Raw genomic sequence first — 17,500 nt, forward strand, 5'->3', positions numbered from 1 at the left:
AATGAATCAGATCTCAGGTGTGGGTTTCATTTTCCATTTCAACCTTGCACCAGTACAAAGCTAGAATTTGAACCTATTCATACAAAAGATAGAAATGCCAAATACAAGGCAAAAATAGTAACAAATCGATGTGACGTCATAACTGCCCGCCCGATAGAAAGCCCAAAAAACCCTCAGAGCTTTCGCAAACGTTCACAGGAGACCCACGAGATTAGGAAGCCTTCTCCTTCGTCGAACGCAATTAATCAATGTTGGCCACCCAACTAGTTTAGTTTTAAAGATATTTTGGACCAGTAAATGTATTTACGTTCAGGTGTCCTTCTCTTGGTACAATATTTGTAGCTTCTTGGTAACATATACTTACTGTACAGAACAAACAAGGTTAGGTGATACAGTGTTGTTGTGACAACCCTTCTGACATGAAGGTCTCCTCAAAGTATTGAAACCGGTTTCAGCCACCAGGCTAAAACAAATAGCCGACGAATACGGAAAGGGAGATTTTAGAGGATATTGTACAGCGCTATGAAGAATTAGTCGATTTAGCGCTATCTAAATGCTTATTACTACTTATTACTATAATGGGATTCTCAGTATTAAGTCGAGTGTTTTTCATGAGTGACGTAGGCACGCTGTTTTGCAAGCTGCGCATGTTGACGAAGTAACGACAAAATTCAGTTGCCGTTTCGGTTCAGCGGTTGCTGGTACAAACAAGGTTTTATACCGTTCTTGTCGCTTTGAATTCATCTTCAGGTTCTTCGAATCAATCAAGAGATTATCACGTGTCGAAATGGAGGTAAGTAATAGTAATTTTGACATTTTAAGAAGAGCCATGGCTTTGCCGGAATGAAAAATTCGGGATTGTCTAAAACTGGATAACAATATGTATAAACGAGAGTTGTGGATAAGTTCTCGCAAAAGGTACATAACTCTCGCTCACACGGTGCCTATCTCCACTCAGTTGTATAAATGGGTACCGGCGAATCTAATGCTTGGGGTAACCCTGCGATGGACTGGCATCCCATCCACGGGGGAGTAGAAATACTCCTAGTCGCTTCATGCTATACAAACCGTACATAAGCGTCGGCCTGATGGGTCTTCTAGGCTCGTAGCAGACTTTACCTTTATTCTACAATCAAAACTGGGGATCATCGTGTTCATTTTTGAGATACAATCAAGTAAAGACGAAAGATAATCAAGATAGGGTGGTTTTGGAGAGCTATCGTGTTGCCAAGGTCACAATAAGGGGTGATTTTTAATAAGCAAAAATCAGTGTTTCATATGGCATAATAATATTGCTGTTACGTGATACAGTGTTGTTGGGGAAACTCTTCTAACATGGTGTCTTAAAAAGTAGTGAAACTGGTTCCAGCCACCAGGCGAAAACAAATGTGATAACAGAAACGAAGTGCTTTCAATATTACGTCAAGTGTTTTTCATGCTTGATGTTGGTACACTATTTCTCAAGCTGTGTTGAGGAAATTGCAAAATTGATTTCCGGTATTGGAATAAGCGACGCCTGGGAGAAATAAGGTTTTAGGCCGTTCTTGTCTTTTTGAATTCATCTTAAGGTCCTCTAATCTGAGCAAGAGGTTATCACGCGTCACGTCACACATGAAAGACAAAAAGGATTCATGTTTGTGAGATCTAATTTTAAAAAAAAGGTTCTTTGAGGGCTTTTTTATTTCTTTAAAGAACTCTCACGAAAAAGAAAAGCTAAATAAATAATTTTAGCTGTGTTTGTTACGTAACAGATGAAAGACAAAAAGGATTCCCGTTGAAAAAAAATTTGGTAAAAGAGGAATTAAAAAGTTTACACTGGCTAAAATTCTTATCGTCTCGGACGTTTCGGCAACAACTGTTGCGTTCTTCGGCAAGGGATAAAAATGCAAATCTTCAACGGCGTCCTGTACAGTAATATTAAATATCTCGAAAAAATTCCTTAAGGTAACAAGTCGCTAGTCCCTAGAGCATTATTAATAACGCTGGAAGTTGTTGACGTTTTTGTATACGCTAGGCAGCGCTTTGTGTTCGTTTATAGAGTTTTTATCTCGCACGGAATGCCACGCTTCAAGAATTAGTCTTTGTCGCCACGTCGGTGACCTGTCAACAATTTCCACATTCTCCAAATCTATTTCACGACTGTGGAGCGTAATATGTTTGGCCAACAAGGAATTTACATAGCCTTTGCCCGTTCTTTCACGCATGATGTTTGACCAACATAAACACAATCACAATCTTTACATTTGATCTTGTACACGATTCCTCTGGAGGCCTCTTTTCCAATTTTGTTTTTTTTTTTTTCAGTGTCTTGGAGATGGTACGAATACGTACGTCTTGCTACACACCGTGTAGCAATCACGTGTTTGCGATCTGTCAACGCTAAGGTTCCCGCACTCCTGTGCTTTCCATTTGGAGTAAGCCTTGCATTATTTTTTTTTTTTTTGAAAATAGATCTATTGGATAGTCTGACTCATCCATTTGTTAATGATTTAAATTTTTTTTCGTCGGCAACATCCTCACTTAATATTAGGATAACACTCTCTCGCTGGCCAACAAACTGGTCACATTTAAAGCCGAGCACAAATATGATCACGGTTTGTGATTATGGTTGTATTTTTAACCTTGAAATATACGATACAAAGATTTTAGCAACCTGAATTAAACGTTTAAGCCTCGTTCAAACGGACGCAACAGCCCCCAACGATGTAAGGACCTGCAGTGCATTATGGGAAGGATAAGACCCATAAGACTTTTTAAGTTACAAAATTCGGCTGCCATCTTGTTTTCAACAGGTTTATGGTTGCTGACCGTATATATGCAATGCGCGTGCATGGCCCCAATGATGTTAAAAGCAATCTCGTCCCCGCTTCTTTTTGGTCAGGACCAAGAACACGTACTCTGGCCACTTCCAAAGCAGGAAGTCCACAAATCACGGATTTCCGGCTCGTCTTCGCACGCTCAGAAATTTGAAATAACAGTGGTTGCCAACGGTTAGAAAAATGGACTTTCATTACCGACTGCGCATGATTTGGAAGTGGCCAGTCCGTGTTCTTGGTTCTGACCAAAAGACTGTGGACAAGATTGTATTTGATCAGGTGCGCAAACGGATCCAGCATTGTTGCCCTATACGATTCTGCGATCATCGAATAAGAGATGTTATAATGTTGGGAGTTGTTGGCTAAAACGTTTGACAGGTTTCGAACTTCGTGCAACAACTCCCAACAACACGCAAAAGAGTGTGGAAACAAACAAACGCAACACGTAACACTGAACAATGACAATGGTGGTCAACATTGCTGCGTTCGTTCTGTTCATTCATTCCGTACATTTCCATTACTAGGAGCCCATGAATAGACCTAAGGCCCGTTTCAAACGTCGAACTGCAATGCGTCGAATCCAATGTGTCGAATCCAATGCAAATGAGTGAAAACAATAGATTTTTCTCATTTGCATTAGATTCGGCACATGAAAAGTTTGAAACATGCCTAACACATCGTTTTACACAATTCAAATCTCCCGCGATTAAGATTCTTTGTGTATTGTATTTGCATAATAATGCATCCTTCATGTTTAAATGGTGTGGAAATACCTGGAACGAAACGTTTTATTCCCAAAGGGTTTGAATTGGGTACAACATTGAGTTAGCCAATTATGTCTATTGGCTCTTGCAATTGCATAATTCAGTCGATTTATTTAAAAGAAAACATTACAGTATTTATAGCATGCATGAAAATTACTTCATCCTGATTGGCTAAGATTAATGCAGATTTCAGGTAACATAGTGCAGGAAAAAAGTAATTCAGTGCCAAAAGAAGTAAGACCCGTTTTAAACGTCGATCTTCACATGTGCAGAATGAAATGCAAATGCCAATAAAAAAAATAGCTCATTTGCATTAGATTCGGCACATGTGAGGTTAGACGTTTGAAACGGTCCTAATAAAGCAAGCATTCTGACTGGTCAATGACCAAACAAATTCCGAGGTAGCCAATCAAATGCGAGCCCTGGATGGGGCAATTTTTGCGTGATTGCGTAATACTCGTGCGCTGCTTCTACTTAACCATCTCGAATTTTTTTCGTGTATATATTAAAAAGTAATCACAACATTTTTCTCATGCAATTTAGAATAAAGAAACACTTACCTTACGGGTTGGAGCAATATTTTCGTGTATGAAAAAAATTGCACCTGCTTAATTATTCCAAATTGCACGAGAAAATGCATGTGATTACCTACACAAAAATAAAGGTGTTACAGTATGTGACTTAAATTCCTTGGAATGGTACAAGACTATACAGGTGTGGGGCTTTCGCGGCTTACTCTCCCCCCACAATGTTGTTTGCAAGCGAGTTTCTAAAACCTTTTGCCAAAACAACATGATTGTAGGAGGGCAAGGTATTGCAAAGTGTTTTAATAATTTTGTTCGAGGGTGTAGGTGTCACTTGACAGTAAAGTGTTGTAATTTTGAAACATTGTGAATTTGCTATATACTCGGTTAAAGGCTGTAGATCAATATTCAATCTCATTAAATCGAGCTTTAGAGCTCGATGTCAGTGGGCCTCGAAGAGGCCGTTTCGTTGGTTTTTATCGCGCATTTTGTAATAAAGAGGCACTTTAACGACCAATGGAATCGTTCGAGTCCTTAGGGCTGTAGTGTTCTTATGCCAAATCACATGGCGGGTCAATGTTATGCAGAAGCAACGCACGCGTATCACTTATCACGAATCAGGTTCCAAATTTTGCTCATCCAGGGGTTTCCAGCGGTCACTTTTGATTGGCTCTTTGAGTTTCTTTGGACATTGACCAGTGAGAATGCTTGCTTCATTTCCTCTTATCTGCATTAAATTTCCTCCCGTCTTTAGTGCGTTACCTGACAACAGCGTTTGTCAGAATCAGCTGATCAGAATTAGTAAATTTTTCCAAGTACATTGTTAGTTGTTTAAGAATGTTATTTGTAAATGCAAATTTATCCTAATGTTAGTCTAAGCGTGGTTTTATTTCTTAACTTAGATGACCAATGATTCTGATCTTCAAAACAGAACGTTAAATTTCAAATTTTTTTCGTCATCGGAGTGCATCGCCTGGCTGACAATCTTTGGCATCGAGGCTGTTGCTATCGTGACACTGAATGCCCTTACAATCATTATTTTCCTGAAAGAGCAAAGTCTTCGCGGCAAGCGTAGTGTGTACCTGGTGATCAGCCTTGCAGTGGCAGACATGCTCGTTGGATGCAATTTGATCTATGTGACTTTTTATCTGGGAAAGTATTGTAATTTTTGGACGATTAACGTATTTGAGACCAACTTGGGCTTACAAGCTTTGCTCACTTACTTCCCAGCAGTCTCAGTAACAAACCTCGCTGTTATTTCTTTGGAGCGAGTGCACGCAACATTTCGTCCATTCAAGCATCGTCTAGTCAAAAAAATGGTGTTTGGAGCAGCTGTTGCGGCTGTTTGGTTTACAGTTGGCGTTTTGATGGCCAGCGTTTTTTCACGGTTGCTGTTCGACATTAGTATGTATCAGGCGGAAGCAGCATTCGTCTCATTCCAATTCTGTTGCATTTTAATTATCCTGGTTTCTTACACGTCCATCGCTGCTAAGTTTTACAGTACAACTCATTATCAACGTCATGGTGCAATCAGTAGAGAAAGAAAACTGACCAAGACACTGCTCATTGTAACAGTCGTATCGTTAATACTATTGCTGCCTTATGGTATTGTCTTGTTTTATGTTCGTTCTTTAGGCGAGAGTTCTTTTGAAACAAGTGCTTATCAAATAGGGTGGTACTGGCATGTAATATATTGTGTAAGCTGCTTTTTTTACGCAAACTCTTTTATAAATCCATTTCTATATGCAATAAAAATACCAGAGTTCAAACGAGCTCTGCTTTTATTATTGCGTTGTAGATCTCCCCGCTCGAAGGCAGTTCAGATTTTTCCTCTTAATGACATATAGTTTGCGAGATTTCTTGTACATTTACATTTACATGTTCCAGCACTCGGCAAAGTCCCTTTTTGGCTTATGGCTGTTTCTGCTTAGGTGGCCTCATACACCATATGTTTCTAGCACGATAGTCAAGTTTGATATAAAATATCGGCTTTTGAATCCTGCACTGCAACTAGAGTTCAATAAAGTTGATGTATGCATGTATTCAGTTATGTGACCTACTGTGTTGCATGGTTTGGCGATCTGTATGACGAGAAGCGTGAAAGACAGCGCGCGAGATATATACGGCCCCGCAAAATTTAAAGCCCTTTTCCGTCCCAGATTGACGGCTGTTTTGAGTGTGCCTTACTTATTCCTTTGAATATTGTATTATTCTATTTTATTCTAAATCTAATGGGGGAGGGGGCTAAAAGTAAATTACAGCGTAGGATGGGGAGTGGGAGTGGGGACCAGATCTTAGTTCCTTATGCATGCATGGAGGGGGCTTACAAGTTAAACTGAGATTTAGTTACTAATTTCAAACCCATAACACTCCAGTAATAAATAATTCATTCAAGCTCAAAATGAGCTGTAATTAAAGACTTGTACGAAATATCAGGAAAAAATACATTTATGGACTACAACCTCTATCCACTACCATTCAAATGATGCATAATCTATTCAAATAAGCAAGTTTCGTATTCTAACGGTTGGACTGGATCTAGCATGAAAAGGAGGCTAATGCGGGCAAAATTAATTTGCATTTGAAAAGATTTGCCCGCATTAGCCTCCATTTCATGCTAGATCCAGTCCAGCCGTGAGATTCGAAAATGGTCTATTGAATTACCCATTGCAATCAAAGACGTATAAAAATATATATAAAAAAAAAGACAAAACAACAACTTCCTTAGCGACAGGCTATCCCTCATAAGCTACAAAGCTGAACGCTTTAAAATAAGCTTTCTTTTTTCTTTCTTTTTTTTTTTTTTTTTTTAAATACCGAAGATGTGCCTCTATGCTCATGGCTTGTAATCTAGGAACATGTAGGCACTTAATGTACAATTTAATATATGTTCTTATAGTTTCTAATTTTTAGTTTCTGAGCGCGATGATTTTATTGATAAGCCAGCCTTATGCTGAAACCCAAAAAGAATTGGTCAACCTGGGCTTCCTCCTCCTTTCAAAGTTCTGTTCCATTATTTGTCCATACTTATTGACAAGTCAAAATAAAAATAAAATTGCAAGTTTGTGAGTGTCCTGGCCCTCCTCTTCCAAAGTAAGTTTCAGTGTACCATGGCGGGATTGGACAAGAAGATACTTCATATAATTAATAAAAATCCTTTGTAAGGAAACAGGTAAACGTCTTATTTGTCTTCCAATACATATATAACTTTTGCAACGTGGATTTCCAATGTCCATGCAACGTCAAGAATCTTTCTGACAAATTTTAGTTATTCTTAACTCTTTTTCTCTACGGTACTTTCCACATACGGCCGCACGAAGTCAGCTATCACAAAAACACGTTTCTTTTTTTCTCAAAAAAGTATTTTCGTTATGGGGAAAGAAATACATCATTTTAAAGCTACGAAAATAAGCTTTCCAAAAACATATAACTTTTTTACATAGAACTACAACATTTTATAAAAAAAAGAAAGTGGAAAGAAAAAACTTAACAAAAGAAAAGTCATTAAAAACAGTCTTCCACACAAATTTGGTCATTTCAACATCAATTACGAATTTTTTAATGACCAACAAAAATGTTCCTCATTTTATCAGCTTTCTTGGACCAAAATTTGACCAAAAACTGATGAGGCACGAATGTTTTTGGATCTTTAGGGGTAATCGGATTAGCGATCAATGCGTAATATGATAATGCGATAAAAGCCGAGTTTTTCAGGGAAACTGGGACCATATCTCCCCAGTAAACACGCCAAATTTCACAGCGAACCAAAACCGATACGCACGCGTGTCGGGTTGTGGCTCCCCTGTAGAAAAAGAATTCTTAAACTGCAACAGGGGTAGGCACAGTGGCCTCATGGTTAGTGCGCTCGACTCCGGATCGAGTGGCGCGTGTTCGGGTCCTGGCTGGGGACATTGTGTTGTGTTCTTGGGCAAGTGACTTTTGCATACATACTTCATTTGGTGTTTTATACATTGGACATCGAGAACCCTCCAAATACATTCATAATTTGACGATTTTCTAATCTTAAGGGTCAACTACGTTTTTTGTCTAATTTCATAGCAGTCATGTATATGCTTTGCGATTATTTTCTGTAACTCAACAATGTTACTGGGGGGAGTGGGGGGGGGGATTGGGACTTTGAATTCTTTATATAAGCATTCAAACAGAGATTTCCTTTTTTCTTGGTAAACTAGGAAGGAGACTCAGTGAGTAAGTGTTTTTTTTTTATCTCCCGCTTCTTTCTTACACAAAGGGCAGATTCTTTCGTTCGGTTTCTTATATGGTCTCATGAAACGCCCTGTTTCTATTGTCAATCTATGATTCCTAAGTTGAATTTTTTTTCCATAGTGGCTGCGGCTGTGCCGGATGTTGGTGACATGGTGAAGGTAATCCTCGCATCCATAATTATCTATTGTTTTGAATTTACGGTAGGTTCGCATTTTTGTTGCTTTGATTCGGATCTTTTCTTATGTCATTACTCATCTCGCTGAACCACCTTTGTAATGCGATGTCCTCTGATCTTTGTCTATTTATGCTTACAATTCCTACATCTGAAAATGTGCTTTTTCCGAAAGATTTCCTAAACCTATATAATATAACGAGTTTTTTTTTTATTTTTTGACTCCAAAGAGCTTTATCTTTAATCCATTTTATGCCCTGCAAGCATTATTGTTGCAATATGTATTCACACCTAATAGCCATTTTGAAAATTTATTTTGAGCAAGTTCTTCTGGGTCTGTATCGAGTTTGCCATTACAGTCAACACCCCAGATTTCACTACCATACATGAGTACGGGGGATATTAATGCATCAAATAGCTTAATTGTGAGTTTGATGTTCTCGCTGAAGTGGTTTCCCATCACCTTCCGTAGTTTAAACAGGACTTTTAAGGCTAGCTTTCTTCAATTCTTACCTTGCAAGGGTGAAATTTTCATAAGGGCACAATGTTAGCCCTAGATACCGATAGGACTTTGCGTTTTCCAATTTGTTCATTCCGTACCTAAACGAACAGTTATTTAAAGATGTGCCACTGTTATTGAATATCATGAGTTTGGTTTTGTCTAGGTTCACGTTTAGGTCTACCTTTTCACAGAATGATTCAAACTTGTTGAGAATTCTTTGAAAGCTGTTAAGAATGGATGTGAATAGTTTACTGAGCGATGAAAATAGAGTGACACTCGGGAATTTTCAGCTTTAGATGGGTCATCTTTTTTGTGTACTCGTAAAATCAGTCCGAAGCTCCAAAGTAGAGGATATTTACCGGTGCTTAGGATTCGATTAAATAAAGTATAAAGTTATCAAATGTCTCTTTATAAAATCATTCCCTACTTTTAATACTTCGTTTAATATATTGTCTATGCCTGGAGCTTTGTTCGCTTTCAGTTTACATATTGCAGTTTCGAACTCTTCATATTATACTTTCAACATTTCTGACACGTAGACCAAGATGGTGTTTAATGTTTGTAACTAGTGTCCTGGTGCCGATTCTGTTATTCAAATGAACATCATCATAAAACACTTGTTTATTTATGTTGTCATAAATGTCACCTGTCACCCTCTTTTTGTTAATGAATGTCACATCCAAATTCTCACATAAACTTTCATAATAGCAATTGATTTCGTGGATTGACTTGTTTCTGTTTTCCTCCCGTGGGACGTCGGTTATTTCCGACAACGCGATCCGAGCATTCGGCCATCTAGCTTTAATGTTCGTAATACAGCTTTCCATGTTAGTGTTCAATTTGTCTACATCCTTTTTTTTTGGGTGTATAACAATGAGATCATAGTCTTTTCTGCCCTGCATGTGATTAATATACTCGTTTATTTCTCTCGTTCCGCCTGTTTGTTTGTTTACATACCTACTTGGCATGAACTTGCGTTGTTGTATTTCTCTAAAGATCGAATCACCAAATACGAAAACAGGGCCATTTGAAGTATGCTTATGTTCCTGATTTCGGTTAGATCCTGCTGCAGTATGTTATTGGATTTGAGATTATGTGCTTTTAGGAGTGGAGCTTGCAGTAGTTGCTAGCTGATTGTCAGACTGGCGGATGACTGAATGCATACCTGTAGATGCTGATTCATCAATCGAACGGTTTTCTGCGGCCAGCGTTTCGTATCTATTCGATGTAACCACAGCGTACGTACGTGCCTCTTTTGGATCAGACGTTTCCGTCCCGCGTGGTGGTGCAGCTTCCTGACTATTTAGTTTCGTTGATGTGGCGCTGGTTTCTTGTATGTGCTCCAGGAGTGATCGGTCAGATGAGCAAACCTTGGTTTTAATCTGGTCCAGTTGGTGTAAGATGAGCTTAATGGAGTCCTCCGTCGACGATGCCTTGTTCTTCAACATTTTGAGTTCGGATGACAGCTTCGAGTTTAGGCTTGCAACTGCTTTCCCAGCGTTTGTAACTCTTCACCGATTTCTGATCTGACCTCTTCGATTCTTCTTTCACAAAAAAAGTTTTGCTTCCATTCCATTCGAACTGCTTCTTGTTTGACTTAAAATTTAAATAATCACAGAGATTCATTAGCGCCTTGTTTTACGCCATACTCAAGCTCCTGTTGCATGTAAAATGCACCACCATGAAGGCACCACCATGCAAGGCCATAATAGAGGGGAATAGAGGTGTATGAATGGGTACCTGCGAAAATGCTGGGGGTAACCCTGCGATGGACTAGCACCCCATCCAGTGGGGAGTAGAAATACTCCTAGTCGCTTCGTGCTACAGAAACCGGAGGTAAGGACCGGCCTGTTGGGTGTTCTAGGCTCCTGGCAGACTTTACCTTACCTAAATTGCAACAGATGCCCCTCCCGACCTTAAACCGTGAAAACCTAATGCTTTTTCGTTGTAACCTAAATCTCTTACGCAATCTTAAAACAATTTGCGACATCTAGTATAAGAGATCCTCTCCTCAAAAAAACCTATAACCATTGCATCTGAGGAAAAGGATAGACGTCTGATATCCCTTCCTCCATACATATTCAGACTTGGTCGATGGGGACTTAGAGAGAGGTCGCCGTTTCAATGGCGCCAAAAATAGCCTTAACAAAGCCCGACGGCGAACTGTAGTGCCTTTTCTCTTCGACGTTTAGGATAAGCAATGGCTACCTTTAGAAAGGCTCGTGAATTGTTCCTCGCAAGTTTTGATGATGGTGACATTTCAGAAGATGAACTTTTACTGTTGTATGGTGCCAACATTTCAAAAAATCTTGATTATCCCTACCCAAACTACGAAGATTTTGATCTGAAAGGACTCGACGAAAGTGATTGCTTGGTGGAACTTCGTTTCCGATAAAGGGACATACCTGTCCTCGCAGACGTAATGGGACTGCCTGACTCGTGCATATGTGAGCAGGGGACTGTATGCGGCGGAATTAAAGGCCTTTGTCTCTTGTTGAAAAGACTAACTGACCTTTGTAGATACCGTGACCTAATTCATTGTTTTGGCCGCCTTGTACTAGAAATTTGTATGATCACCAATTATGTAATGGAAACTGTGTTTCATCACCGTCTCACAGCATGGAACCACACCTTGATGAACCCCCCTCTACTTCAGCGATATGCTGATGCCATACAAAGGAAAGGAAGTCCCCTGCTGAACTGCTTTGGCTTTATAGATGGTACAGTAAGACCCACTTGCCGACCAAAGAAAATCAGGGGATCGTGTACAACGGACACAAAAGAGTTCACGGTTTGAAATACCTAATCAGTTGCATTGCCCTGTGGTATGATAGCCAACATGTATGGGCCAGTAGGTAATGGAAATTATTCAGTTCTTTCAACTTTAATTTTGGTCATATTAGAATCGTCTATCACACCGTACAGCCAGCCAGAATGACAGACAGGTGAAAAAAAAAATAAGATTTAAAGTAACATGAATACAATAAATAATTCTCTTAAAGATTACAAAATATAATTTTCAATCAATTCGTGAAATAATTTTCGTCCAGAGAGCCGTAAACATGATGCTGGAATGCTGGCTCAACCTGGCCTTCTGCGAGACCTTGCTTACCCATCAATAGTTCAACTTGTTATGCCATATCGTACTGCAGGTATCACTCCACAGATGGAAGAGTTCAACAAGTGCATAAGCAGTGTCCGCATATCAGTAGAGTGGCTTTTTGGGAATGTGTCAACTACTGTAAATTAAAAAATTGAAGCGCAGCCAGGATGAGACATATTAAAATACAGTAAAAAACTCTGGCTAAACATTTTGAAAAGGAATATAAGCTTTCGGCTATCGATCTACAGCCTTCCACGGATAAAACGTTGAATGTAAATTAGTGAAATATATACAGAAAAGGCGAGATAAAAGTAATAAAAAGAACAGAGTAAAAGTATGAAAAAAGGTGGCTATTGTTTAAAAAGAATGCTATTCTGATTACGAATCGGCCTAGAGTTATTGTCAGCATGCTTGGTAGCAGAGGTGTGCCAGGCCTCTAGAGTTTTTCTAATACGAAAAGAGCCTTTGTCGATAACTCGAGAATGATTGTAATCAATGCGATGACAAAAAGACCACGCATGTTTCGCAATGTTTGACCCATTAGCACATTTTTTACATTCCTAACGTGGTATTTCTTGCGGGTTTCAAAGCAAGGCCAGTTTCACATATATAACACCAATCACAATCGGCACAGGGTATTTTATAAACCTCGTTGGGTTGGTGTTCAATAGGTGGTCTGAATTTAGGAGAAAGGAATTCTTGTTGCAAAGTCTTGAGGGGCTTATTTACAACTCGAATAACTTCGAAGAATTCTTGTTAGGGGTTGCGTAACACCATTGATGAAAGGAAGGACAGCAAAACCGTTAGGGTTCTCTTGAGACGCAAACCCATGTTTAAAAAAAAACATACCAACCAATTCTTCAGGTGAAGGGATGGCATGTGTGGGTGGTTTGGAAAATTTCCGCTTTAAGATATTGTAAATAACAAAGGAGGGATAGTTGTTGGCTCGTAGAGCATCCAAGACGTGATTGATTTCGGTATTTTTCCCTTGCGGTGTACTTGTGAGAAAAGAAGAGGACAATTTACATTCAATGTTTTATCCGTGGAAGGCTGTAGATCGACAGCCAAAAGCTTATATTTCTTTTCAAAATTTTTAGCCAGAGAAAGTTTTTTACTGTATTTTAATATTTTAAATTTGTTGATTTTAAGAAAACTAAAAAAATATCATATATCATTGAGTGCGGTTAAAGATGTTCACCGTATGTGCAATTTTAAGCAATGCCAGGGCTTGTTTGTATGGCAATTTCACTTCAGATTTCTTTTATATTGACCCACCAACTATTCAGGATTATTTTTCTTGACTAGTAAATCTGTTTGTACCCAGAAATGAATTTCAATGATTAATAAGTTGTGTATTGCAAATCAATTATTGATGTGAAATACAATAACATGTAACACATGCTCTCCATTGCCCTATTCTGCATCTCCATAGATTGTTCAGCATCAGCTTCCTTTTCCAGTATTTCTTCCAAAGATTTCTTGACATCTCTCATGTCAGTCTCAATGACACTGGCCTTCTCCTCTTCTTTTAACTTTTTCTTTAATTTTTCAATAAGTAGCGTATAACACTCTCTTACCGAGCGCTTGGTAACTTCAAATCTTGGAATTTCCAAAGAGTTAACGTTATTGGCAATTTGTTCCCAAATTTGCCCTCTTGCAATACTTCCCTTTTTAGTTTTCAAGGGTTCTAGAGCCAGGATTTCTTGACAGAGAGAGTGGTTCTGATCACCTGTCCACTCCATGTTACATCTACATTTCAAGAAAATAAAAAACATTAACTTAAAAAAAAAAAAAAACAATGAAATATTGACGAGTCTTCAAACTTATCTTTCAGCCACTTGAAAATGTTACGTAGTGCAGTTCAGAACTCTCCAAAGTAAATCTTTTGGTATAAATATTTGAGGAATTTCTAGCCGCAAACGTTTCGCGCTTAATCAAGGATGTTCTTTTTCTGAAAAAGCATTACAATGTAAGGAGAACTGTCGATAAATTGTAAATATCTTGAATGTCCTCAGATGAGCCTAATTGTTTGACTTGACACAAGCCAAATGTAACAACCTAATAGACAACAATTAATGCTGGGACACTTCTTAGATATATTTCATAACAATATCAAGGAACAAAAAAATCGCAAGATTTACTGGGTTGCTTTCTTTGTCGACATCCAGTTGACAAACTGTTCGTAGAAAGGCAAACGAAGAAATGTTAAAATTTCCTTGAACCAGTCGATTGTGCTTGATCAAATATTTCACAAACTTGAGCAAAAGCTAAGCAATCATGGGTTTGAATTTAGCATGCGAAAGTTTCTTTTGTTTTTTAGCTCTAACTTAAAGTGATTTGCCCCTGTAAACTTCTTTTTCAGGAACTGTACATGGCGTGTGAAACTCCCACGTCAGGGTAAGATCTGAGGTCTTGGTAAATTGGATCGTTCATTATGAACTTTATAATTTCCTTGTGAAAAATTAGAGTCGCTTCGGGACGGTTAAATTTGTGGTTCCGTTTATCCACAGCGTTCCTCGCAAATACTTAAAAGCAGAGCATCTCCAGCTTTCTAAATTTTGACTGACTTATCAATTTCGACCTTATTCATTGCATTGTTCGATCTGTCTGAATATATAAGCTTTTTCTAGTAATGATACAGATAAGGTTGTTTGTAATATATAGGGATGAATCCCAGAAACAAAAAGCCACGTCGTTATAGCAAGCTCGTATTTCAAAAGATTGAAAAAACAGTCCTGTAGATCGCAGACTTGCAACATAGGAATATAAGCTAACCTGCATGCAATGCAGGCCAGAGTAAGCCTGATTAGCACTAATTTAGACTGACTATCAGTCGGCCGACAGTCGGCCGACGCGTTGGCCGACGTGTTGGCCGACGCGTTGGTGGGATCAGATTCTTAAATTTTACCAACAACTCTATGAAATGGACAGAAAATCATGTCTTAACCCTCTGTGGGGAAGTTCTTCTCCAGGAGCCTTTCAAGCATCCAAAAAACAGCAAAGAAAGGGGTGAAGTGTGGGGGCAGATAGCCCTTAATCTTAACAGTCTTGCAAGTCCCATATTCAAAGTGCCCAGGAGATCAATGAGAGACAGATTAACCCTTTTGCAGACTAAGTACAAGGCGAAAACAAGAGAAGAAGAAAGAGAATCAGGCATAGACTGTGAGAAGACCCAGCTAGACACAGCAGTTGAAGAAATTCTTGACAAAGAAAAGGCAGCTGATATGGAAAGGAATGAGCAAGCTGGCACTCTCACCAAAAAATACCAGAGTGAGAAGGCAAGTGCCGAAGAGGTTAGACGCCAAGCTATGAAACGTCTGGGCAAAACCCAAAAAAGAAATGCAGATTCAGATGAACAGGGGAAACCATGTAAAAGAGGGAAGAGAAGAAGTTCGGATGCTGTTGAATACCTCAAGGCGAAGTTTGAGTTAGAAAGTAAACCGAGGAAGGATGGAATGGAGTTCAAGAAAAATGAACAGCAGATGTTAATCGATCAGCAGAGTCAAATGCACAAGCAGCAATAGGCCATTTCCGAGTTTATGTCTGCCTCCTCTTCAAAGCGAGTATAGGTGCGAAGTTTTTCTTATGAAAATTAGTTTTCATTCATATGTAAAGTAGAACTAATAACCATCACAAAAACTTCGCACTTAGACTAGCTTTGAAGAGGAGGCAGACATGAACTCGGAAATGGCCTATTAGAAATGATGAAGATGGTATAACAACAGAATCAGTCATTAATGGCTTTATTGTAAAAAGCTACATTCGCAAAGTGACTATCACACGTCTCCTCAAGATTTTGGAAAATTATTTTATTTTAAAACAGGTTGCACTTAAGGGGAGTATTAATCTTAGAAACCCCTTCTGTTGGAAACCCAAGCTATTTTAAGCATTTATTTACTTAAACTTTGTTGAACTATGTTGAACGTTGAGTTAACAAATATTTTACACTGTTCTTCAACATGATTTTGTGATGTAGGAAACTTGTTTCTTTATTTCAGCACAAAAATCATGCTTGTTTACTTCTGCATGAGAGGTATTTTTTCCTCACATTTACAGCCTTAAAGCCTGGTTCACGCTTGCAACATAGTGAGATAATGACATGAAGAGCAGATTGTTTGTTTGCCTTATGTCTATGCTGTTGTGTTGGCATTTTTTTGTAGATAGTGTGAATCTGGCATTAGTGTAACAGTGTACAAAAAGCATGTTGGTAAAATTAAACCTCATTTTGAATTCTTATTTGCCGTGATTTTACACATTGTACGTAATGCTAAGGCCCCATGTTACAAAGTTACTAAAACAAAAGTTATCAGAAAAGGTTATTAAGAAAAGTAGTCTTCTAAGGAAGGAGGTTCCAGCTGAAAAAACTTGATGTCTGATTTCCATAGAGACATGTGAGGGCATTTCTAAGTAGGGCACTGACAACATACATTTTACCCACACTACTGAGACCAATTTGAAGTCTAAAAACTTGAAGTAGTTAGTGACATCATTGAATAGCCACTCGATTGATTCTCTGACACTGCTCAGCGACTGATTGAAATTCATCATTTGAGGGGTCAATGCTCTATTCCTGAAAGCTTGAAGGTCATTAAGGAGTCTTGAGTCTGCCAGAATACCTGCGTCATGCCTCCTTCCTTCTGAAAAACAGAAAAATATTCAAAATTGTTTTCCTGAATGACATAGAAATATACGACAAAACAAAGAATTATTATAACCATTCCTTACCTACGGGACCATATAGATGACCTATCAGACCATTGGGGAGGGCAACACACTGAAACTTCAAAGCATGTACTCGCTTGTGGCCGTTATAAACTGCTCTCTGATGCTCTGCAGGTCTGCAAATTGGACGAACTGTCCCGTCAACAAATCCAAAACAATTGTCCAAGGCAGAAGCCTGGGCAGAAATAATGTCACTATACAGTTGCAGCAAGGGCTGAGAGAGAACTTGGTGGTTCCAATGAGTGATTCTGTGGCCGTGTGTATCGTATATGTAGTCGAGCACTTGGTTGCTAACCATGCTTAACACTGGAACCGGCCGACCAAATCGTGGAATGATATTACTGAATCTGCAGGGAAAAGACAATCTTCTCAGAAGAATACAAAGCGCCTTCATTCCACTTGATAGTGTTCTTTGGTAACACGTAAAGCTGTCTGGTATTTGAAGGACCTCGGCAAGAAACGGAAAGTCGTGCTTCCTGAATCTAAACTCTGCCAAAAACTCGGCACCGTTTATATCGTCCAGAGAAAACCTTCCAAAATTCTCATAGCAGAAATCAGGATTTTTTGGCGAGTATTCCTCATAGAATAAAAATAGTTCTTCATCATCTTAAATGCCTTGAGAGTGACTAAAGAGAAAAAGTTCTTGAAGCTCGTGAAAAGAAACTGTCTC

At 38.8% G+C, this 17,500-nt stretch overlaps 1 protein-coding gene across 8 annotated transcripts in view; it reads left to right on the forward strand.

The window, feature by feature from the left end:
- LOC138028248 (QRFP-like peptide receptor) overlaps positions 1–17,500 on the forward strand; it is a 288,469-nt gene that overhangs the window by 205,273 nt on the left and 65,696 nt on the right. The window contains exons 1-5 of one of the 8 annotated variants that reach the window (XR_011127593.1): positions 660–793; positions 2,305–2,414; positions 8,452–8,531; positions 14,471–14,505; positions 15,219–15,752. The exons of 2 other annotated variants lie outside the window; for them this stretch is intronic. Coding sequence is in view for 2 of the 6 variants with exons in the window: in XM_068875714.1 (XP_068731815.1) it covers positions 788–793; positions 5,007–5,951 (951 nt within the window). In the remaining 4 variants the exon portion in view is untranslated. Of the gene's footprint in view, positions 1–658; positions 794–2,304; positions 2,415–5,006; positions 6,147–8,451; positions 8,532–14,470; positions 14,506–15,218; positions 15,753–17,500 lie in introns of those variants that run through there. 5 more of the 8 variants (XR_011127594.1, XM_068875715.1, XM_068875714.1 and 2 more) reach the window with 5 other exon arrangements.

Source organism: Montipora capricornis, chromosome 13 (genome assembly GCF_036669925.1).
Source record: "Montipora capricornis isolate CH-2021 chromosome 13, ASM3666992v2, whole genome shotgun sequence".
NCBI classification, from domain to species: Eukaryota; Metazoa; Cnidaria; class Anthozoa; order Scleractinia; family Acroporidae; genus Montipora; species Montipora capricornis.